General features: G+C 31.8%; 1 protein-coding gene across 6 annotated transcripts in view; it reads right to left on the reverse strand.

Moving 5' to 3' along the window:
- Positions 1 to 25,234, reverse strand: part of shaker (potassium voltage-gated channel protein Shaker) — a 70,984-nt gene that overhangs the window by 12,027 nt on the left and 33,723 nt on the right. For 5 of the 6 annotated variants that reach the window (XM_018512101.1, XM_018512103.1, XM_018512105.1 and 2 more), the window contains one exon: positions 1,757 to 1,880. In XM_018512101.1, coding sequence (XP_018367603.1) covers positions 1,757 to 1,880 — 124 coding nt within the window. Of the gene's footprint in view, positions 1 to 1,756; positions 1,881 to 24,183; positions 24,364 to 25,234 lie in introns of those variants that run through there. The other variant, XM_018512104.1, reaches the window with a different exon arrangement.

The raw sequence follows: 25,234 nt of genomic DNA on the forward strand, positions 1-25,234 counted from the left end.
TATATATATACACAGTACCATTTAAAAAAAATACTTTTAAGATACCTTTTGTGAATGCGTTAGTGATCAAATCGAGAATTAATTATATATTGACAAATAAGATATTTATAATAAAAAATTCATACAATTATAACATTATTATATTTTAAAAACTATAGAATTAAATATTTGCTACGTTGAATTTGAAGCTAAAGATATGTAATTTAAAAAGATATTTTTAAACTTTTGAATCAACAATTCTATTATTGAGAAATTGTGTAAATGATATTGCGAAAACAAAAATATGTCTAAACAATGAGTTATAAATTAAAAAATGAAATAATTGAAAACCGTATTCGAATAGATTACAATCATTTTACAATAAGTATATTAATATCAAGAAAAACAATTAATTTCTCTTCGTATTTTTAAGCATAAAATATTGTGATTTTCAATTGAATAAGTAATCGATTTGTTAACTATTAAGTAACAAAGAATATATAAAAATAAAAAAAATTTTTTTATTCAAGAATAGCGAGTCAATTAAGTCACTCACTCTTGGAGAACCGAATTCACGCTTGAGAAAAATAAAAACATTTTTGATAAAATCAAAACAAAGAGAGGAAACGAAAAAAAAGTAAAGGCAGCAAAATGTAAATCTAGTAACAAAACATTTTCGCTCTGTACAAATCTATTTCTTGAATAAAACTACGCTCAAGAATCATCGAGTATAGAGAAGGTAATGCGATGTATGGCCCTTTCATCATAAAGGAACAACATTTCTTTCAAAAATAAATCAAAAGATCATTATAAAAAAGATTTATTTAGATAATGTTCAATTGTATACTTTAACGTTTTTAATATTCTGCTTTTAATTGAAACTGAAAAGAAAAGCATATGTTATATTAGTGCACGTTGCACGCCGATTCCTACACCCACACGCTTCACCCACGCGTCATGTGGCGTGCTTTGACCTCAGTCGAGTTTCCGTGCCCACCGTGAGATAAGAAGAAAAAAAGAAAAAAAAATAAGTAAAATGCATCGATTGAATCGATTGCTGTAATTGGCGCAATGCAGTCGTGTCATCCGCGAGGACAGATAATTCCGTTCACACAATATAACCTTGATGCTATATCGCCTCTCCGATTCCAAGACGAACTTGGATGGCCGCCAAAACGTAGTCTGTAGGTCACTTCATGTCTTGAGATAATCTCACTTCGTCAAAAAAAAGAAAGCGTGTGAATGTCGAACCGGACTAGAATTACCTACGTAATAAAAATACGCGATAATTCCGATCATAGTGATAAAAGAAACTTGTTACAAAAACAATGAGAAAAAAACAAATTAAAGAACAATATTAAAATGGAATTATATTTACATATGAGAGATCAGTAGTATATTTTACTGCCTTTGCCTTGAGAACCGTCGAATCTAGGATTTATGGCATCAAGAATTCGCGATATTAAAGATCCGTGGTGCCAAGGCTCCGTAAAGACGAAACTTTTTTGGCATTTGAAGTCGAACATTTTTCAATCCAAGAATCAGTGGCGCCAAAGGTTATAAAGAGCCAAAAGTTTTTAACATGTCTCTTAAGAATTCTTTAACCTGATACAAAATAAAAATATTATACTGTAAGGAATATTTTTTCAAAACGATGAAACGCTGTGAGATATATCATTGAAAAGATCTTTTGACTGTTTATCATTCTGGAAGCTGTTTATCAAACTGTGGTAATGCAAAACAATTAAAATAATTAAATATTAAAATTCTCACTTACGTTGATGACGACCCTTTCGCAGAAATCATGATCGTGCGGTATGGGTTCGAAGTGTGTGACGCCTGTGTATTGGGTGTGGGGGTTCGTCCCATCCTCGTCCTGGCTGCTGAGTTTCGGCAGCGATCTATAATAATCACAGTCATAATATCGTTAATAACTCTCTAACAGCACGTTCGAGAAGTTATAATGCGCCGTTTTTTCAGTATACCTGACATATGCATGACATATAGCTTCATAGATCAGAGGAAGGTTCTCTCATAAAAATGACTACATTATGCTATATTAAAAAGAAAAATTCATACGTTGATCTATAGAAATATAGTCTAATAAAATTTGTGTATAGCGCATACAAAACCATTCCAAGACTATTACTAATGTAGCACAAAAGAATTTATTAAATTAAAACTTATTAAAATTTTTATATTAATAAAATATATTTTATGTTAGAGATTATAGATTAAAATTATAGACTGAAAGCTGTACATCGTAGATTAAATTTAATTATAGAAATTCACCAAACTTTCTGTTGATTCTTAATTAACTATGTCATCGTAAATGTTGTAGTCTTTACATTAGGCAAGTACACTTTCAGTTTACCAGAAAGTGGTCCGCACAGGCTGTCTTATTAATAGATATTTCATAAACGCGTGGTATACATGTCTACTAAGCTGCTATACTTGATGTTCTAATGGCCAAATAAAAATAGAAACACACCATGCATATCTATAATCTACAATATATATTCTGCGTATAAAGCCTACTTATTAACAATCTCAATTGAAATTGATGTATATACTGGTATTGGAAGTATGTCAAGCAATCGATGAATGCGCGTCGATTCTGGTGATAGTCAAACAGATGGGAAATACACGATTTGGGTGACTGTCGAAGCGACAATCGGGAAGTTTACGTCGGTATGTTGCCAAGCGCATAATTAACTGTCAAATGATTGAAACAGTAGAATTGAATGCCTTTAAAAATATCAAACGACTTTGAAAATAATAGTATATCAGAAGCAAAATAACATATTGAGTTAAGTTAGTCTCTATCCATTTTAAATATATAAATAAAAATTTCTTCTTAAACTCAATTAAATCATATAATTGAATAAAATATTATAGTATAATCAAAGGTAATCAAATAGCAAATGTAATCAAATAACTCATCACGCATGAGTGTCGGGTGGCATCTTTTTTGAATATGAATAAAAAAATAGCCGTTCTTTTGAGAGCTCCAAAAATTAACTCGACCGAACATTCTCATAAAGAAACTGTCATCTCATAAAAATTTATTCGTCTGGATAAACACTCTTCTATAGCAATTTCGCAACGGAAAGTTATTGTTACAGGAAAGAGCGGTTTCGCTGAAATATTTGTTTTAGCTAGAAACAGATCTGAAAATAATTTTGTTGTACCATCAAATAATTATGTAAGACGCTCAAATTGCTAGAATGTCAAAATTTTTTGCAACATTCATCATACTTGAGCATCCTATATAATTATTTTGTATATTATTGGAATAATTATTTTGATGGTCTAGCAAAATTATTTTTAGACCTGTATTTAGTTAAATCCAAATTTTTTTTCTTTCTACTTTTAGATATTTCAGCAACATCGCTCTTTCTGTGTAATAAACAAATGTTTAATCGTTGATAATATGTTGAAGGTGATGTATAATTTGCCTGAAAAGGCTTCAATATGAAGCATCTTTATGATAATATTGAAAATATATCTGAAAATATTATACATTTGATATCAGATAAGCAAGAAAAATAATATTAAATAAACAAAATAGCTTCTGTCAAATTTTAACATCACGAAGCAGACGAGATGAGGAATTGAAATTGAGCTGTGGAATAAATATGAAAAAAATTAAACGGAAGTATTTGATCCAGTTGAAGTTATCGAAATATCTCAGTTTAGCGTTTTTAAGATTAATCGAATAGACCACTTGTATAAGATGTAAAAGTCGCCCACGGCTATTTGGCATTACTTTACGAATCCTCGATTTAGAAGCGAGGATGCATCCAGTCGATATATCTGGCGGGGGTTACGTCGATTGGCGATTTATTTTGGGGCGTCAATGGAAAACCGATGCGACGAGGACAAACATCAATTTTGAAGTCCATGTACCCCCGGAGCGTGATAGAAATAGCGCAACGTAGTGGCGGAAATAGCCACTATGCGATCCTACGCGATAACTACCGATGGCACGTGCCGCCATGAAGAAGAATTTCACGTGCAAATATATAAACGACGTGCTTATGATATTTCAATCATTCATGTGAAATTTTACAAAATCGATAAAAAAGGAGCTTTTCATAATAATTGTTTTAATGACACTGAATATTCATTGGAAACAGCATAACGTAATCAATCGTAAAGTGATCATAGCTGCTAAAAAAGTAAAATAAAAAATAATTGTAACATTTCTATACAAAGCGCAGCATTGCAGTGATATTGTTAAGCTTTTGAAAATATGGTATATTTTAATTTACCACGATGTTATATGCAATCATCTACAATCCCAAGGAATTAAAACAGAACTTAGATTATAATTCAAGAAAATTAACTTTCCGATCAACGTAAGATATATGACGTGCATTATATATCATTTTGACATTTCGACAACTAAGCATAATGCGTAGACTATTACGTGCATAAACTATGCCGCCTACCATAATTACGATAAATATCAAATCATTGTCCCTACGTATACAAAAAATTTGACGGAAGATACCTTCCAACAAATTTTAAAATTTTCTTCAATTTTTCATATATTAAATAGCAATAATAGATATTAAATTATTTTTTCAGATTCATTTATTTATTCCATATGTTCTATTAACCGATTCTTTCATGAAACTCATTCATATTGTTTTGTAAATATTTCATATTGTTTATTATAAAATGTTTTCGAAAATTTCTTCTCTCTCGTAAACTCTTTTTCCCAATTTAAATATACATAATCCGGTATCTATTAATGCCGAATGATAAAAGAACTGATACTTATTTCTTATGATTGGCTCCTACCAGAAAACAAGTGTAAAAGACTTGTAATGATCCTAATCTAATAATTTTGAGAATTAATCCCATTTATTTAATATGCTAGCTGAGTGTATCCCGAAAAAATAACTGATTAAAAGAAATGAAAGAAAGAAGATGGAAGAAAATAACAAGTTATGTTAATCGGTTAGTGATAAAAAAAAGTATCGATTCTTATGATGTGCGATTATCATACAAACTAGAGAGTACATATATTTGAATATATAGTTAATAAAAACATGATACAGTTGTAATTTGTGAAAATTTTTCATTTTTATAATTTCTAGTAACATTTTCGATGAAAAAATATTTTAAAGAAAGCATTATATTGCTCAATCTGCAACTGCTAAATTGTAACATGGAAAAAACGATAAGTTGTACGTATCATCTAATAAAATACTTTTTCTCTGTTTACAAAAATCTATCTGTCATTTGAAATTTAATAAAATCATTTAATCTATATCAAGTATGGCTCTATTACCCTTTGCATCACAATTTCCTCCTCATCAAAAAATGACGAAACAGAAAAAAAATTTATTGAGCTCTTTTGCCCTTCACTTCCCTTTATTTGCAACACTTTACCTACATGAAGCATCGTTCTTCCTATTTTTATGCGACCATTCATGTCTCGACATAATCAAGCTGACCCATATTAAAAGAAGAGATCAGTAAAAAACACAAAAAGCTAATTGCACACAAATCTTCGAGGAGAAAATTGCATAACCTGATGTTTAAAAAAGGTATAATCCAATTCTAAGTTTTAATATGATATAGTTTCTTCACAAATATAATAAAATTATTTTCTTTCTGGAGGTATAGCTTTTGCATTATCAAAATATAAAATTCATCAGACGAAAATTTAAAAAATTAATTTACATAAATATTATTCTTATGTAAAATTATTTTACATCGCTTTTTGTACAAAAAATTTTTGATACAAAATTTTGTATCAAACATGAAAAATTATGTACAAACTAAAAATCATAGTCAATATATTTATTATCATTATCAAAATAGTAAATTGACATGCTAAACAATTTTTTGAAAAGTTTACGTATTTATAATAAAATCAAGAAATATAAAATTTAAAAGACACATTATTAAAATTTATATTAAAATATTTCGATAAAAAAATTTTTTAATAAAAAATGCATATATTCATCGATTATTTTTATTTGTTAAGTTAATTTATATATACTCGTCTTAGAGTTATGTGGTTCTGACTTCGTCATTAATTTAGAAGTTTCTCAAGAAGCTACCTCTTGCTACTTTTTGCTTCTTAACGTGTCGTCCACATTTTTCCGCTGCATTGAGTGCTCCAACGAATAAGAGGGACCATTGCGGAGTGATGCGGCAGCCCTTGACGATCTTTATGAAGTTATATAAAACGAAAAGATGCGAAAAAAGCAAATATCAGGGAATAAAATTGAAAGATTCATTCGGTGAAAATACAATTTAAAGATATTGTATTATAATTTTGCACATTTAGATCAAGTATAATACTGTGAATTTTCACAATAGATTTCTTGTACGATAATTTAATATAATCAAAATTGTCTCCTTAAACTAAAATGGTCAGTTTTTAGTCATCTATGAAATCGATTTAATGAAATGTTTCAACAAAATCCCATCATATAAATATATTTATAAAATATATTTATAAAAACATAAAGTAAGTTTCGAATACAACTTATAATAAAAACAATCATGTATAATATTTTGTACATATAAACATACAATACTTTGAACAAGAACGTCATATTATGCAAACGCATGAGTGCAGACGCCCTCGCGTATGTACACATACAACATATCTACGCGGAGGGTGCATTCTTGTCATGTACATATACACGAGTTCAAGTACGCACGTAAAAAAAATTGTATACGCATAAAACGAATAAATAGAGAATACAAATAATTTAAATATTCATTTAGATATACACTCTTTTTATTTATTTTTTCAGAAGCTATCGATTTCTTAAATGCATATTTCCATTGTTATTATACATATATGTTAATTTTCTTAATAAATTTCTTGCATAAGTACTTGTATTTGTTCATTGTATCAATTCAAACGGAAAAGATATATCTGTCCTTAAACATGCTTTTCTAACAACTCGAAAGAATTCGTTATCGCAGCAATGAATCGTGTGAAAGGAATCATAGCTACGCATTCCACAGGAATCCTCGGCAAAAGAGAAATGCTTTACTCTTGTCCTAAAAATAGCTGCTAGTCAGAAATGGGAATGTATTTTTAGTAGTGAGTTTAACATCTCGATATTTAACCCCCTTGCCTCTACTAACGTAAATACTCAACCATATGTAAGTTATCATTAAGCATCATGTTTTCATTTACTTTTTTATATTATTTTCTTCTGCTAAGTTCCGCTGGAGTGCTAGCATTTTACCATATGTTCGGTCTAGACATTTCTTCCTTAATTATAAATCAGAAGCTATCATATAATTTATTTCTTGAAAAAAAATAACAATTGTTATATGTCATTTTCATTTTTGCGATTCAAACTGCATTAGTATTTCTTATTTAAAAAATTATGGATCCATATATAAGAAAGAATTAAATCCTAAATAATTATTTATAGATCAAAACGTGCAGAGGAAAAAAGACAAAAACACGCAAGCGATTATCGGACACATAATTGTTCAGTTTATTATTAGATCAGCTCATTGATCATTTGTTCGCTCTCTTTTGACTTTTTTTAAAGAAAAATATTTAAAATAAACGAGCCGCGAGATGCAGAATAATTGTACAAGTTGCATTACGAACCGTAAACAAAAGTAAACGCAACGATCATCAAGAAAAATGTTGCTGTTTTTTTATCTTTTTATTCCTCTTTTAAATACGTAGTTTCTTCGCAAATTACAAATATATGATATTCGAAAATGCATTTTAAAGTCTGCCATTAACAGAAAGCAAGTTAAGCGCAATACTGCCGGCGATTAAATTTACGTCAAATTGTTGTTTCGATGATTAATTTTTAGATGTATATCGTAGTAAAACTGCTAATAATTTTATTAATTCATGAATGATTTCAAGAAATTGCGGATTTATTTAGAGGAAAATATCATATGCTTTTAACATTATTTATGCTCAAAAGCTTAATATTAGCATAGACATATAATGATGACATTGCCGCAATAAATAGTATGACGCAGTCAAAAAGATTCTATTATACAATATCTATCCCTGTTTCATCGATCCTTCAAAGTTCTGTACAAATGCTTGTTTCTACTTTTAGTTTTGTTATCAACTTAATAGCAACTTTATATTTTAAATAATATTAACATATTTTACTTATAATTATTTTAATTTTAAAGCTTGGACGTTTCAAGTTTCAGAATATAATCTTTTTGAATTTCAACCCAAAATGATGCATCTATTTCTTAAAATAATCAATAATGATGTCCAAATTGATGTTAACAATAACAAAATAAATTGATTATATGATTACATATAACGTCAGGACGAGATGTTCCAGGGAACACATGGCTTTTTTTTTGTAGAGATAAAACTAAAAAAAAAAAAGATAAAGTTTACATAAGGGTAAGAAAGTAACAAAACTATAGTGAATCAAGCGTGCCGCAAAATTCCAATGCTCTTCTTTATATATACACACATATATATATATATATATGTATATAGTGCACACTATATCTTTTATGAATCTATATTGTTCGCATGCAAATTAACAATCACAACTAACGTCCAAGAATCTCAAAATTCAAAAATTTTAATATTTAATAATTTTTAGATTGATAAATTTATGGATCTAAGAATGCATAGAACCTAAATTTTAATATCGCAAGCGTTTTATTAGAATTTATACTCTTATAAATCACAAAAACTTAAAAGACTCAAATATTTGATAACTCAACAGTTTCTAAACTTAGCATAGCACACTACGGTAATCGTTATTAGCGATAATTGGAAAGAGGATATTTTCATTTTCCATTATCTTTATACACATTTAAATGACCTGCTGTCTATCGTTACACCATAGTTTAGCCTTACGTCTGCTTGTATCACTGTGCAGCAGCTTTTTCAAGATTTTATTTACCAGATATTATAATTCAATATATGTATATATATATATAAAATCAAGAGATTAAACTTCCTTATTTTAGACACAACTGAAGAATTTCATATAAGTCACAGTTTATGCCGACTAACAAGAATATATCCAGCTATCATTATCGCTATGTATATTCAAATGATCTGTCATCTATGATCGACAACATTTTTATCACATTTTAGTCTTATGTCGACTTTCGCTACTGAATGCGGCCGCTCGGCTCGGCCTACCTCGTGTCGCCGTGTTCCTCCGCACCATTCCGGTGGGGGCGTAGGTCCTGCCTCGGTTTGAGGACAGGGGTCAGCCCCCATTTCTCGATGAACTCGATGCGGGAAATCTTGGCGCTTCGCGGCGGTTACGAGAGGGGGCGAGTCCCCCTCCCGAGCCCCATGCCACCGGAGAGCGGTGCACCCCCGCACAACACGCACCCTTCGATGGTCCCACCCCGCCACCCTCGCCGCTCGTCTCCACTCTTCTTTGTTCTTGCTCACACTATCTCCTACTCCTTCTTCTACACACACACTTCCTCGAGTCGTTCACTCCTTCTCATTGCAATCCTTTTTTCTTCCTCAATCTCTCTGTCACGGATGTCACTTTATATTACGAAAATATTATCTTACACGGGATCACCAAATTATCGAGATCACCAATGATCACTTATGATCAGGTAGTTAGCGGCGGCAGCGCAGAATGCACGACCAAAATGGCTGCTGCTCCTGCTGTTGACTTTGTATATTCCCTTCCCGGCTCTTCGATCCTTTCCTTTTATTTCTTCTTTTTTTTATCGCTTGTCAGCCGTTCTTTCTCCTTTTCCGTCTTCCTCTCTCCTTCTCCTGATTACTCCGTATTCGATCTCTCTTTTCCGCTCTTCCAATTAGCCACCGGGAGTCTTTCGTCTCGATTTTTCCCACCCTTATCGTGTCTTGCGCCCTGCTCCGAAAGAAGATTCCGATGCGGGAGAACGCGTAGCGGGGTGAGATGAAGGATGCTTCTCAGGATTAACTGATGCTGATGTCTTGACACATTTCACCGATCATTGTCGATCACTGACGTTCGATGATGGTGAGGACCAGCTGCGGGAAATGGAATGGGACGTACAACGGACCGTCCGTCCAACTCGCCTCATCAGATTAATCATCGTCAATTCGTCAGGAGGAGAGCGTCTTCTCTCGGAATGACGACAACGCCTTTCCGGAGCCTCACTTCACTGCACCTCGTATTCTCAAGCGATTGCACTCTCAGCACCGTCGCCAACCGGAGAGGCCGCGACTTCGTTCGCGCACGCACTTCTCCGCGAAACTGGCACTCGTGCGCGCTGGCACCACCGTCCATCCGTCCGTCCGTCTGTCCGTCCGTCCGTCCGTCCGCGGCTCGGGCTCCGCTCGCTCTTCCTCTCGCGCACGTCGTACGGCGCTTGTGCTCGTGTCCCTTGCGTATATCTACAGCCGCTGCGAGGAGCGACCGAGGGGAGGCTAGGCTCTGTGTTCTAGCTACTGCTCTACTCTCAGCTCCAGTCCACCTTTACGCTACGCCAACGAGAACTCGTCTGAAGATACCACAGTCACCACACCGTGCCTACCGAGCTTTCTTTTCCGTGCCTCTCACCTCTCTCTCTCTCTCTCTCTCTCTCTCTCTCTCCCTCTCGCTCTCGCTCTCGCTCTCGTTCTCTCGCTCTCGCTCTCTCCTCTTCTTTCTCGCCGTAACTAGACAGAGGTGGTGGAGGTCGTCGGTGGTGGGAGCACGACGCATAGGGGAGTATCGCGAATCGAAGACAGAACCGACTCGCTTCCGCTGTGCCTTCTTCCTCGTCTCGCGCGCACTTCGCTTACTGGAGCGGCCAGAAAGCTGCGCGCGTCCCCTTGCGCGAGGATGTCCTCTTCCTTTCACCACCCCACGCTCGGCTACCTCCGTCGCTCCCTCTCGTGCAAACCCTTCTCTTTCTCTTCTATTCACCCTACCCGGAATTGCACATCCCTGTGTTCGACCATGCCTTGTCATACCACGCTATGCCATGCCACACGCCACACTCTACACTGCACAGAACTGTGTCTTCACCGATGTCTCCTTCGTCCTGATCACCAAGTCTAGCGTGCAACCGCAAGCGCGTATTTTCATGCATATGAGCTTCCGTTTAAGCGTATCTTCAGTTTCTTTTCTACGTCTTTCTTTTCATCGTATTTTTAACTTAGACCTTTTTTTTTATTTCATTTCACTATGAATTTTCTTGAGTTGTCCTCTAATTATTCTTCATTCTGTTTTTTTCTATATTTTCTAAATTACTATTGTGTTTTTCTTCATCCCGATTACTATATTAATTGAAAATACATGTTACAAAGTATACATTATTTATGATGTAACTACTTATTATTGTTGAGTTAGTATCATATAAAACAAGATTTCTTAAAATAATTAACTATTTTTTATAATGGATGTGGTATGTTGTTTAAATATATTTAAGTAATATACTGCACCATTCAGCGATATTTTATAGTAGTATGTATGGATATAATAGTATGTAACGTATTTTTTATCAAGAAATTCTTTTCAAATAAAGTACCGATTAATTTATCAGACAGATAAAATCTTTCTCCTATTTACATATTTCAATTGGTATCAAAATAAGTCGAAAAGAACTGAAAAGTAATAGTATACTTGGCTAATTCTAAAACAATTACATTGCTACAATACGTTTATTTTTATCATCGTCTGACTTAACAGATAAAAACCAAGACCAAATGCACTAATACATGGTTTCATATATAAAGAAACAAATAAAGTCCAGCATATATACATATATATTCAAATATCTTTAAGACTTAATAAAAATATATTTGTTTACTTCTGCAAATAATTTTCATTCGAATGTACAGACAACAGATTTTAGTTCACCTAACGATCTGTCTAACATAACTTCACTTCAAGAAAGCCTGAAGTTTTAACTATCTGACCGAGGAGATCAATGGTTGTTGCGTAATCAAACTGGGTAGCGAGGTGCATCCCATCTCACTCCAGTATGTTCTTCTAATCTACCCCGCACCCCTAGGTTTCTACTCTACTCCCCCCTCTGCGGATAAGGCAGACCGCTCGTCGCAGAGGATGAGAGAAGGTTAACACGCTGCGAAAAAAGTGGGTGGTGTTTGCGCGGGTAAAAGAGGCAATGAAGAAAGAAGATAGGAAGGGATGATGACAAATCGAGGGCAAACAGGGTCTCGTACCGATGAATACGATATCGAGAGATACCCGTTTTCACTGTCGTCGTCATCAACAACTACCGACAACTACTAACTATACTAACTGATCTTATATTGAGAACTATTGAAATATACTGTATTCGTCATCGGGTCAAGAATTCATTATTTTATCTTTCGGAGCATTACGCAAATTTAATAAATGCTGATCTACTGACGCTCGTCGAGTTGCTCCGTTCCACGATCTGGTGTATCTCCTTCCGTGACTCATATACTAGCTAGCAAGCAACGAAGCGACCTACATTCATTGACTAATGTACCATTTCGCATAGACGAAAGCTTCGTGAAAGTTTCCTTCCATGGCTTCTACACACAATTCCCGGAGTGAAAGAAAATAATAGTCGCATGTGGCAGTTGCAACGTAACAACATTGATCTTCCCCCCCTACTCTCTCTTTTCCTACCTCTATTTTTCTCTTCCTTTGCTCTCTTTTTCCCTCTCCTCCCCTTTTTTTTCTTTCCTTATATTCTTTTTCTTCTCATCTCCCTTCTCTCTACGATCGTCTCTTTTATCTCTCCCAAAAAGCAGAAAAAAGTGAAAAGGAAAAAATAGAATACAAATATATCAAAAATTAAATTGTTTTATATAATGAAAAATGAAATCATAGCCAATGTTAATTCAATATCTCTTTTCCTAGTTTTCTAAGCAGCTTGTATCATAATCCTTATTTCTATACAGGTAATTCGATTCTCTTAGTGTGGTGTGTTCTGCAGCAATATTATATATTCTATTTTTCCTACATTCTCTTTGAAATTTTTTTCTAGTATTTACACTCTATAGATTTATTAATTTTTTTTATCAATATCTTTTGTCCTCTTTCTCTCCGCTCACAAATGTTTTATTCTCATTTATTGTATTAATCCTCTTCTCCTCTCTTTTTTATGCTCGATTCTTTTTATCAATAATATGTTATTATCAGTAACAAACCTTGTTTCCTGCTTTCTTTCTCTTATTGTATTAATTACGCAATTTCGATTACATAAGATTACTTTCCCTTCTCCTCGCCCCTCTCTTTATCGTGCTGTCTTTCTCATATCTTCTTTTCTCAATTTTCTGATCTACATCTCATTTCTCTATTTGTCCTCTCTCTGTTTTGCCGGATCTCTTCTCATTGCACTAACCGCACGCAATCAATACATCCCCTTCCATATCTCGTACCCCTACTTTGAACCTCCATTTCAACCACTACCCTTGATTCTGACCCACCAATCTCACAACGCTACTACTCTTATCATATCCACAGCTCTTTTTCCCTCTTTCATTCTGTCTCTTTTAATTCTTAGCACACTTTTAGCACGTGTACAATTTCATTAATATATGAAAAATTGTGAAAAAGTAAGATAAAACTATGCTCATTTTCTTTTTTCTATATCTTTATCTTCTTTATACCTTTCTGTTTCCTTTTCCATCCATAATTCTTTTCTTCAAAGTTCCCACGAGTCTCTCCAATTTATTGCAGAATATTCCTTTTTATCATTTTTTTTCTCAATGGTCCTTCATCATAGTGACCGAATCATTTGGTTCAGTAAAGGTCACCGTAAAGTCGAGGTCAATGTGTTTACCGTGAACACATGTCGGATTATAAATACAGTCGTACCACTTGAACAGCAGTAGTATGACTGTATTTAGTATACTGTCAAAAAACAGTAGTAACCTATTATCAATACAGTTGAGAAAGATAAATATAAATCGATCTACCACAGAATGAAAAGATTATTAATAAACTCTTAATTTCATAAAATATTGTATCTCTGTAAGAATAAAGTACAAATCTAATTATAAATAATATATCTATTTAAGTAATATACCTTATTATCTATTAATTTTGTTTGTCTTTCGTTCTTTTTCTTTTTTCTGCTTTACAATCAAAATCAAATTCACAATACTATATAAACGGAAATCACATCAAAAAGGAAAAAAACGTCACGCGGCACTTATCACGAATGAACTTTTCTGAAAAGTTTTCTTGCGTGCGTCGTGGTAATTTGTAGGTCCTATACTAAGCGAACTAAGACCGTTTCAAAGTAGAACGTTTTGTAGAAACATAGTGAAATGAATAAAACTATGACGCGACAATCAATTCTTAAAATTGGTAAGACTTGAATAATTTCACGATAAATATGCTACAATACCGTACTTAATAACCACTTACATCAATTCTCATTATGTTATATGCGTTAAATCCATTACAATCAAGACATTATACGAATTTTCAATTATGCAAATCAGCATAATTGAATTATTACAATATCAAAAAAAAGCTAATTTAATAAATTCTTAACTACATATGCTGTTATATTCGTCTAATGATGGCTAATAAAAACAGCATGCATAATTAAATGATCCATTGGAAACAAATAATTCAAACTTTTTTTACTCAGTCGAACATTGTTAATTATGAAACGCTAGGGAAAAGAACGGAAAGACTCAACAGGAAGTTCTTTGTGAGAAACATCAATGTTAACTTTGAATTAAAAAAACAGCACATCTATTTGAGAGTAACGAGAGACTGTATAGAAATTAATTTTCCTTCCCGTTCATGCATAAGGGGAAATTAAAAGAGTTAACTAAAAAGAGGAGGCACATGAAGCCATTTCTCTTGCTTTTTCTCCTTCTACTTTTACTTTCAATTCTTAGTTTGTGATTATATAACAAAACCTTATCAAAGATTCGATATATATCACAAAGAGAACGCAATTTTTTGTGGACAGAATTAAGAAAATAAACTAAATCAACAAACGTAAACTTGTATGTTAATTTCATTATTATTATTAATAACAATTAAAATAATACATGACTTATCACTGTCAACTGTATCAATATTAATTAGAACAGTCAGTAAATAATACGTATGTGGATAATTCCTGTTTTGTTAACGTTTGCGAAAAATTGTTCGTATTTTTCAATTCTGAATCGATATTCATAATCAGTTTTTATATTTAAAACTATTATAAGTACAATCTTAAGACGTCCAATTACAGAACTGTATATTAGCAGTTTAACCCTTATGCACATTTTTATAGGGGCACATTTTTATAGAGGCATGTTTTTTCTAGACGGATTTTTAATAACATTTATATTTATATGTATATGTTTAATTAATTTTCTTAACCATATTACATGGTTAAACCTTATCTCTATTATTTATTTAATTAACGTGTATCAAATTATACACATTTTAACGTAATTTATGCATTTATTAATAAATATTTTGCGTAAACATTATACATATTTATGATTAAGTAATAATTTTATACAAGTAATATATTATTACTTATTATTAGTTATTAGTTTTGCCTATGTTTTTTGTTTGTTCCTTTTCGTATTTTTTTCTTGTGTTTATTAATCAACGTTCATCTTTAATCCATACAACAGTCATATCATGGATCAAATTACGCTATTATTCACACTTAAAGCTCACTTTAGACAAACTATAATTTGCGTCAGACTTTAGAATAGAAATATGACGCATTTTTATTTGTAATATGTTATGCCGTTATGTGTGCGTATATTTTAATATAAATATATTTTATAGTTCTATATATTCCAATTCTTCAATTATTTTGGAAAATATTTGGAAGATATATACTAAATATAATTATAAATATTCTTCTCACTTTGCTTTTTTCAAAAATGCAAAGAAACGGAACAATCTATTGTAACGCACTGGCAAATTTTGCGGTCGAAACTTAAGATATGCCGATAAATATCTGCGTATTTGGGCCATCGGAACATGATCTGCAACGCGACGTGGAGTTGAGCCAACATCGTGTGGATTGCGGAATTTCGTCCAGGCCATTTCGTCCCAAAGGTGCACAGAAAGAATTATGATTCACATAACCAAAATATTTTGTAAGCAATATAGCTACATCATTCTAATTATCTTTGTGTAATAGGTATGTGTATGATTGATATGACTTATTTACTTTGATGTGTCAACTATATCATTGCAGTTACGCATGATCTGGTTGTGATAAACAAAACTTGGTTGAGGGATCATTTACCACGGATAAGCTGTCTATCCATATAATTGCGTCAATCATGACGTCATACTACAAAGCATAGTGAAATTAGATAAGGTGATGTTCGAATATGCATATCATATAGTAGCAAAAAAATAGCATTTAGGCCCAAAATAAGTACTAACACAATTTTTATTTTTCTGCAATGTGGAGTGTATAATGTGGAAAGAATATTTTGCATTTTACTTAATATTAATTTTAATTAATACGACAAACATAAAAAATTATATTATATATATATATATAACATTTTTCGTATTGTATCAATTAAAATTATTATTAATATATAAATATAAATATAGATTTATGTATATAATGTACTATATATTTGAAATAATAAAATAATATAAATAATATTTTATACATGTATGAAAAATATTTACTTTTCATATTAATTAAAATGTAAAATATTCTTTAGAACTGCATTTGAGGGCCAAAATGCACAGTCGCCATTATTTTGGTACTGCGTATCTTTGGGAATATAATATCTTATTTAATTCCATAAATATAAAGCAACAATTTCAGAAAGCAAAAGCGACTCGCCACGCATACAATTAAAAATATGTACATGTGAAGCGGTCATTAAACTAAACACACAAGATACATTCGTCACAAAAAACTTATTTTCAAAACTTAATATTATAAATCCAAAAAATCAATTATCCTAATTCTCTTCTCATTTAAAATCTAATTCCATTTGATACAAAAGTGTCATGTCTAGACAAATATCCTAATAAAACACTAGCTCTAGAAATGGAACAATAACTCATGCCAGACAAAGATTCACTATTAAGGATCGTTTACGTTAAGACAATGAGGAAAGACGTGTATCACTGGGTACACTCGACGATTGATCTCAATAAGAGCTCCTCTAATGACAAGGGTGTCGGAGAGAGCCATATTCTGAGCAACAGGAGGTTAAACGAGCCGAGATAATACGAACAACTATGACTCTGTTGTGCTATAATACATTTGACGTTACGTTTATTATAATACAACACTAATAAAATAGAACACTAATAAAATAAAGTATAAAATAATTTATACTCAATACAATAAACTTTTTTCTGTCCATTTTTTCCGCTACCTTATTATGTTCTGTATTACATAGTCTATTACAATATACAAATCCTTAAATATATATTTTATGTATTATATTAATTATATTATAAAATTTCCAAAAAATTAGTCCAAATTTTTCGCGCAACATGCGAATAATTGTAACAGCTCGACAGCGATGAGCCCGGATCAGGGTCATTCTGGACGTTTCATTGATGCCGTGTGGCGTATTCACATGGTAACTAGAGTTAACCGCTCCCATCGAGACCGTGAGAAGTAGAGAAGCTGACCTAGATAACTGTGCCTGCGACCTGGTTTGTCCCATCTTTGCCGAAGCTGGTGAATGGATCCAACATGACGCACACACCACTTCATGGACCCTCTTTCTCCCTCCCTTCCTTCCCCCCCCCTTTCTCCCCCTCCCCCCTCTCTCTCTCATCCCTTCTCTCTATTTCACACGCATACACGTGTACCTAGTTCTCTTCTCTCAATCCATAACGTTATTTCCTTATATAACGACAGAGAGATTCACATAAGAGGCCTTCCTCAACGTAACTGCTGCCGCTATTTTCCAGTGCCATCATCGATTCACGTTCCCTAGCAATCACGTGTATGTTCACCACACTATACGTTGTTATAATAGTGTAATTATTGACGTTCTGTCGGTGTCGCTCATTGATTGATCATGAATTAATAACTAAAATTAAGTCCTAAAAGAGGTTTAATTAAAAAGGCTAAATACAAATCACTTTATAAATGGATAAACCTATGATATACGTTTTATGCACCACTTTACTTGATCAATTTTAGTACGTATCTAATTTTGTTTAAATTGTCTATTTGCTTAGCCACGTCTTTTTACTTTTTTGACAATTCTTATAATCAAACAAATTCTCTTTATGACATGTAATCGTTACCTATTATTGTTAATAAAATGTTTGCTTACAAAATTTTGAAAAATGCCATCTCGAAATCAAAAAAATACGAAAGAATAATTTTTTTACACAAAGCAAAATATTTAATAAATAATTTTACGCGATAATCTCTTATGCCTCTAATCTCATAAAAATTAAAGAAAATAATGTATAATATAAAAGATAATTGTAAATAAATTATTCTATTTACTAAACTTGATTCTCTGATTCTACGTTTTACGTTTCTCACATGTTATTGAATAAAATCACATTTAATACTAAATGAGGATAGTTTAGTTCTTTATAGAATGTTCCTCGATTCTAGAAATTGTTGTGTATAATAATATTCATTTTATTGGAAAATATTTTCTTAAATAAATATGAAGAAGATCCATTACGTTCAGAAATATTAGATTAATACATACTGTATATTTTAAATAAATTTTTCCTTAAGTTTTTTCAAAAAATAATTATAAATACATGTGTGCAATGCAAATGTTTGCTCTCCGTGACGAATATCTGTAATAATGTTCGTATGGTATTATAACAAGTTATCTGTTTAATTATTGCAAAAGAATGAGATGAGAATAGAAGCTTATGTGTATGGGGATAGAATTATCTGTTGTGATTAGATCGTATTTTAAGAATTTATCGACGCGATTATTCGAAGTATAATTACCATAATATTCTATAATTCAACAATGTATTCAAAAGGAAATTAGGTACATTTTGTTTCTAAAGAATTTCTGTGTGCGATTTAGAACTTGAGGTATTTAAATTGCTTTGGTGTAAAAAATATATGTTATTTAATATGTAATTAAGTCAAATTGACATTTGTCTATTCTGCAAGGTTAAAAGACTTAGCAATTTTTCACTATGAGAACGGGTAATAATTCGACACGTGTCATTATACCAGTTCGCACGACACGCCAATGACGTCATCTACCGAATGCGAAATACGACCGCATTCGCAATATGAAATCCACCAAGCGCCATTTAATTTCATAAATTATATGTTTCCTATTTTTTTTTCTTTTTTTTTATAGCATGCAGAAGATATTTTTTACTTCAGTTTTTCTATTAAATAACGTTGATTATCTCAGGATAACGTTGATTATCTCAGGATTTAATGTTCTTTAAATATCTATTGTTTAGAATAATGTGTTTACAGATTTTTAATGCCGATATAAACATTTTATTAACAATAATAGGCGCTTGGTGGATTTCATATCGTGAATGCGGTCGTATTTCGCATTCGGTAGATGACGTCATTGGCGTATCGTGCGAACTGGTATAATGACACGTGTCGAATTACTACCCGTTCTCACAGTGAAAAATTGCTAAATCTTTTAACCTTGCAGAATAGACAAATGTCAATTTAACTTAATTACGTTAAATAACATATATTCTTTACACCAAAGCAATTTAAATACCTCAAGCTCTAAATCGCACACAGAAATTCTTTAGAAACAAAATACCTAATTTCCTTTTGAACACAATTGTCGAATTACAGAATATTATAGTAATTATACTTCGAATAATCGCGTAGATAAATTCTTAAAATACTATTATTGTTAATAAAATGTTCTAATCACAACAGATAATTCTATCCCCATACACATAAGCTCCTATTCTCATCTCATTCTTTTGCAATAATTAAACAGATAACTTGTTATAATACCATACGAACGTTATTACAGATATTCGTCACGGAGAACAAACATTTGCGTTGCGCACACATGTATTTATAATTATTTTTTTTAAAAACTTAAGGAAAAATTTATTTAAAATACATATGTATGTATTAATCTAATATTTAACTCTGAACGTAATGGACCTTTTTCATATTTATTTAAGAAAATATTTTCCATTAAAAAATGAACATTATTATACAAAACAATTTCTAGAATCGAGGAACATTCTGTAAAGAACTAAACTATCTTAAAACTATTTAGTGTTAAATGTGGTGTATTCAATAACATGTGAGAAACGTAAAAACAATAGAATCAGAGAATCAAGTTTAGTAAATAGAATACTTTATGTACAATTATCTTTTATATTATATAGTGTTTTCTTTAATTTTTATGAGATTAGAGACATAAGAAATTATCGCGCAAAATTATTTATTATATATTTTGCTTTGTAAAAAAATTATTCTTTCGTATTTTTTTATTTCGAGATGGCAATTTTGTAAACAAACATTTTAGAATAATCGAAACAAGGTACTCTCGGTGTCTATTTCTCTAATATTAAAATTATAGTTCGTATATGATCTTCCAACGGTACGTTTTTTTTTGTTATTAAGATATATTCAAAAATTTCGCATTTTAGTTCCGCATTCGATCAATAGGTTGATGTAAAGATCTCCATAATAATAAATAAGGGATGATAATAATACAAACAAAAGATGTAACTGCGCGAACTTTTTCCACCTCATCATTAAGGGTTACTTTATTCACTGTTTTACTACGAGATGGCGACAACTACTGGTCAATTTTCGCCGCTCTTATCGACTTTACTGCATTAAGTCGTTCTGTGTCACACGTTATGTACGCAGATTATAAAGTTGTTTTGGTAACAAAACATGCTAAAAAAAAGTTGACCGATCATTGAGATCGATTCTCGCACTTGGTAAGAACTAAATCTTTAAAAATATACTGCAAAGTTTTTCTTAAAGTGTATTAAATCTACACTAAAACCTTTTTCAAAGAAAAAATTGAAACTATACCAGAGTTATCTGACAAATTTTACGAATATTAAAATTAAAAATAATTTACAGATTTCAATTTCTTCAGTTATTCTTTTAGCACATATTTTATTTTACCAAATTCCGATGTTAAATAAAAATAAATATTAAAATCAGACGAAATCAGACGTTAGCGAAATCGGGCGCTGATGTCCGCGATTTCCGACGAATTTGCCGAGCAAACTTCAACCGGATATTACTAGGAAGTTGAAGCGTACTGTGTAAATATGAGTCTGTCGAGTGTACAAACAAGTGAGTGTTTTTTTTTCGAAACGCATAGAGCTAAAGAGAAAGTAAGATAAAATATATTCGTTTTTTAGTTATAATTGGAGTTATAACTTGAAAATCAAAATATAATATATATAAATTGAAAATTCATGTTATAAAACAATTGAATATGCTAAAAATTTATATTTTGCATAACTTGGATAAGATTTTATCGAAAATAGAACTAACAAATTCACTTTATTGAGTTCAATTAATACATAATACTAATACTTGTTTCACTAATACATTTGTGAAACTTACATTGATTAATAAAAAAAATACCTTCATAATATATTTTTAACAAACTTTACTCTTTTCTAACAAAAATACAAAAATGATATTTTCCCTTGTTAGTTTGAAAAAAATCTTATTGCAAAATAATCTTATATATTTTATATGTGTGTCTGTGCGTGCGCGCGCGCGCGCATGTGTGTGCGTATATATACATATAGTGTACTAATTGAAACTATCTTTTGTAATATATAAATGTAAAATTGCTCGAAACAGATTTGTGAGTGATACAATTATTCAGTGTTTCCTATAACCAGTAAGTTAGAACTCTGAATGATAGCTATCTAAAAAAGAATGTTTTATTTTTATGATGCTCCGTACGAATATGCATTCGGAGGTTAATGCAGTTATATGTGATGTTGTTACAGGACAAGAGGTGGGAATAGACAAGCAGGAATAGAAAACGAGGGTGCATGCAGACATGGAAAATATATCGCGAATAATTGTGCCTCAACACGGATCGATGCATATTCCAATCACACAGGGGGAGGAGGAGGGGCTGTATGAATTGTATGTGTTTGCCTTGGTGTTTGTTCTACGAATGGTATATATAAAACATTTCAAACAAGTAGCGTACAAATAATATCATTTTTCCAAAAAGGAGACTTTCATCACGATTGAAAAATTAAAAATTTCGAAGATTATAAAAATATTTGAAAAACTCGTTATTTAAAAAGCACGCCGCTTAAGTCATTTAATCAAACAACGTGTCCCATAGATGACAATCATTTTTTTCTCTCTAAAATCAACATTTACTTTTATTTTCCTCCGAAAATAAATAACTGCCACAAATTGAAATATTATAACGTCGCTTGGAATATAACGGCGAGGCAATTTGTATTTCCTGAATGACAAGTTCGCCACGGCAGCAGGTGCATTTGGCAGTCTAGACATCTATTTTTTAATCGACCTCGATCGTTCCTTTATAGCTTTTTTCATCTTTTTTTCCAACCACATGTGAGAAGCGTAATCTTGAGAGACAGAAAGCAGAGGCAATTTTAAAAGTTTGTAGACTGCGTATTCAGCGCTAACTTTACCGATTACTGTTCGATTTGTCAGAATAGCCTCATCTTTGGCTATTGTACGATATTACCCGCGGGGATAAGGTACCAAATGAAAAAGAAAGTAGGTATTCGCGCGATATATTTTTGTCAATATTAATAATACTGAAAAATCAACAAACAAGTCAGCAATAAGATAAAAAGTTATGAATTTTCAAAGATGCAAAAATTCAAATTCAGGGATATTTAATGATAACTATATCGGATTGGAAACAAAAGTACTTAAAATTACGAATAACTTCAATGAATCACAAACATTTTTTTAAATAGAATATAATGCGAATATTTGCGGTTTGTGTAACATTGTATTGTAACTTATACTACCGTGACAAGTTTACGCTTATGTCTCACATGTGTCCGAAGGCCGCTCAATTTAATATCGGAAATCGATTATCTAACCGATGGGACAATTGCCGTAATCTTGTGTGCGTAGAGATCTTAATCCGTTATTGTCTTCCTTCTTTCTTCGCCTTTCTATTGTAAGAATACGGTTAAGATTTATATAGTTATTATGGATATTATACATTGTTATATAAATAAATTTTATACATATAAAAATAATTGGATTAAGCTATATTGATACGAATTAATTATTAAATGATTGCGTGCACTACGTTTCAGTCAAGTGTTACTTTGTTCCTATATTCATATATTTAAGAACTGTTCCACTTATCCTCAAGGAATTATGTCTGTATAAATAGAACACCCACTACTTCCGTTACATTTGTGTTTACTATTCGCGTCGTGCGTCGATTTAATTATCGCCAAGAGTCCAAACTCACTGCAGTACGATAAATCCTCTTCTTTTTTCGAAAACAAGAAACATGACCTTTATGATCTGGTACTTTAACAATATTTTGGCAATGTTACGTTGAGAATTCTACTAAAAACTACTTTCTTTCACGTCTAAATAACAATAATTTCGAATTCTTTTATTGCTTAAAACGTCAAATAAAATACTAATAAACTATTGCTTTCATGTTTCTTAAATATTAAATATTATCTCAACAAATATTAACATGAAAAAATTTCAAATATTATAGTACAGATAATACAATAGTTATAATAAATGTCCACATTGGCTGCTGTCGGTCAATATGACTTCTCTTATACTGTTTTCCGAGTTTTCTTGCAGTAAAGTACAGAGCAAGAACTGTGCGCGAGATATGACTTTCATATATTTATAACAGCGGCTATATTTGTTGCGGTCTTTAAGGTAAAGCGCGCAAATGACGTCCGCACGGTGCAACAACGACAGAAGTTTTCTTCCCGGCGCGAGATGAATTCTTAAACGCGGTACCTACCGTCCTACGTTGACGTAGTTGAGGTGAGGGTGCGCTAAAGGGGTGCCTATATTTATAGATCTTCGTTCGGGTATGCCCGTACAAGTTAACCCTTACAATCCCTATGAGCCTCTAGGCCTTTACTTATTGAAAGAAAAATCTCCATTTTTCTCATCCATATTACTCGAGAACGCCTGAATTTTTTTTTAATTCTTAGTGGATCTATTTTAATATTAGAGTCATGTCTTCTATAATCAGTGAAACAAATTCACTATGATGTAGGATATAAAAATATTTAAGTAAAAAAGAAAAAACTAAATATTAAATTTGATTGATCTATATATATATATATATATAGCTATTCCCTTTGTAATTACTGTCGTGTCTTTTCTAAAACTCACATTTGGTCACGTTGTCGATGATCGGAGTATCTGATGTGTCGCTCTTCTGAAATGCCATAAATGCCAGCTACCGCGGCCATATCTTAGTCTCCACGTGCGTTGGCAATCTAGAGAACCTTATCAGGTTCATAATCTTCCTGTTGGACGCCGTTATGAGCGCCGATTCCCATTCAGCATCATTGTGCACTAAATGCTTCGATTGTATAGATATCTTTATTTTCAGGATGGATAAATAAACGAGTAATCGCTCGTGATGCGACGAACGATATATGCACTTCCATATAAACGACGAGTCCAAATTTCACCTAATTTAAATTCTAAACTAAGATTCGCATTAATATAGCTTTATCTCAAGCAAAGTTTTAATATAAGAATTCTTAAATTAAGTGACAACCTGATTATTCCTTATTTATTCCTTTGAGAGAATCCACCAGCAATTTTCTTAAATTTTCTTTGTTGGTTTTAATCCAGAAATTTAAAAAAATCTAAAAAAATCTGAAAAGGTACACAAAATCAAAACTACATTCTTATTCGTACGTTTGTTAATTTGTTCGGATGTATAGTAACATATTGGATAATATTACGTTAATTTACATTTGTCGAGGCCGTTTTATTAAACTTTATTGCTAAACATTATTTTAATTATAAGTAAAGTCGAAAGTTTCTCTCCAAGTTTCTGTTCTGCTTTGGATTATAATCAACGGAAACAGAGAACGTAAAGAAGCGTGCAACAAAAATTGAGATAAAGAAATATGTTTTCAAAAACATTTCATTGTCATTAAATAGAAATAGGTAACAACCAAGATTATAATAAACAAAAACGAGATATAATAGAAAGTATTGTATTTTTCTTTATAAAATAAGCAATAGATTTATTGTAAACTAAAATTTTAGCTTGAAATTTTAGTTTACAATGTTACAATGTTACAGATCGGGCACTATAAGAAACAGTCAAAACTATTCGATTTTTCCATCGTCAGCTATTCCATTTCGTCAAAAGCAATTGCGAGTAATGTCAATATGAAAACGACAGGAAACCGAACGCAAATGG

Source organism: Trachymyrmex cornetzi, unplaced genomic scaffold, assembly GCF_001594075.2.
Source record: "Trachymyrmex cornetzi isolate Tcor2-1 unplaced genomic scaffold, Tcor1.1 scaffold392, whole genome shotgun sequence".
In the NCBI taxonomy this organism is placed as follows: Eukaryota; Metazoa; Arthropoda; class Insecta; order Hymenoptera; family Formicidae; genus Trachymyrmex; species Trachymyrmex cornetzi.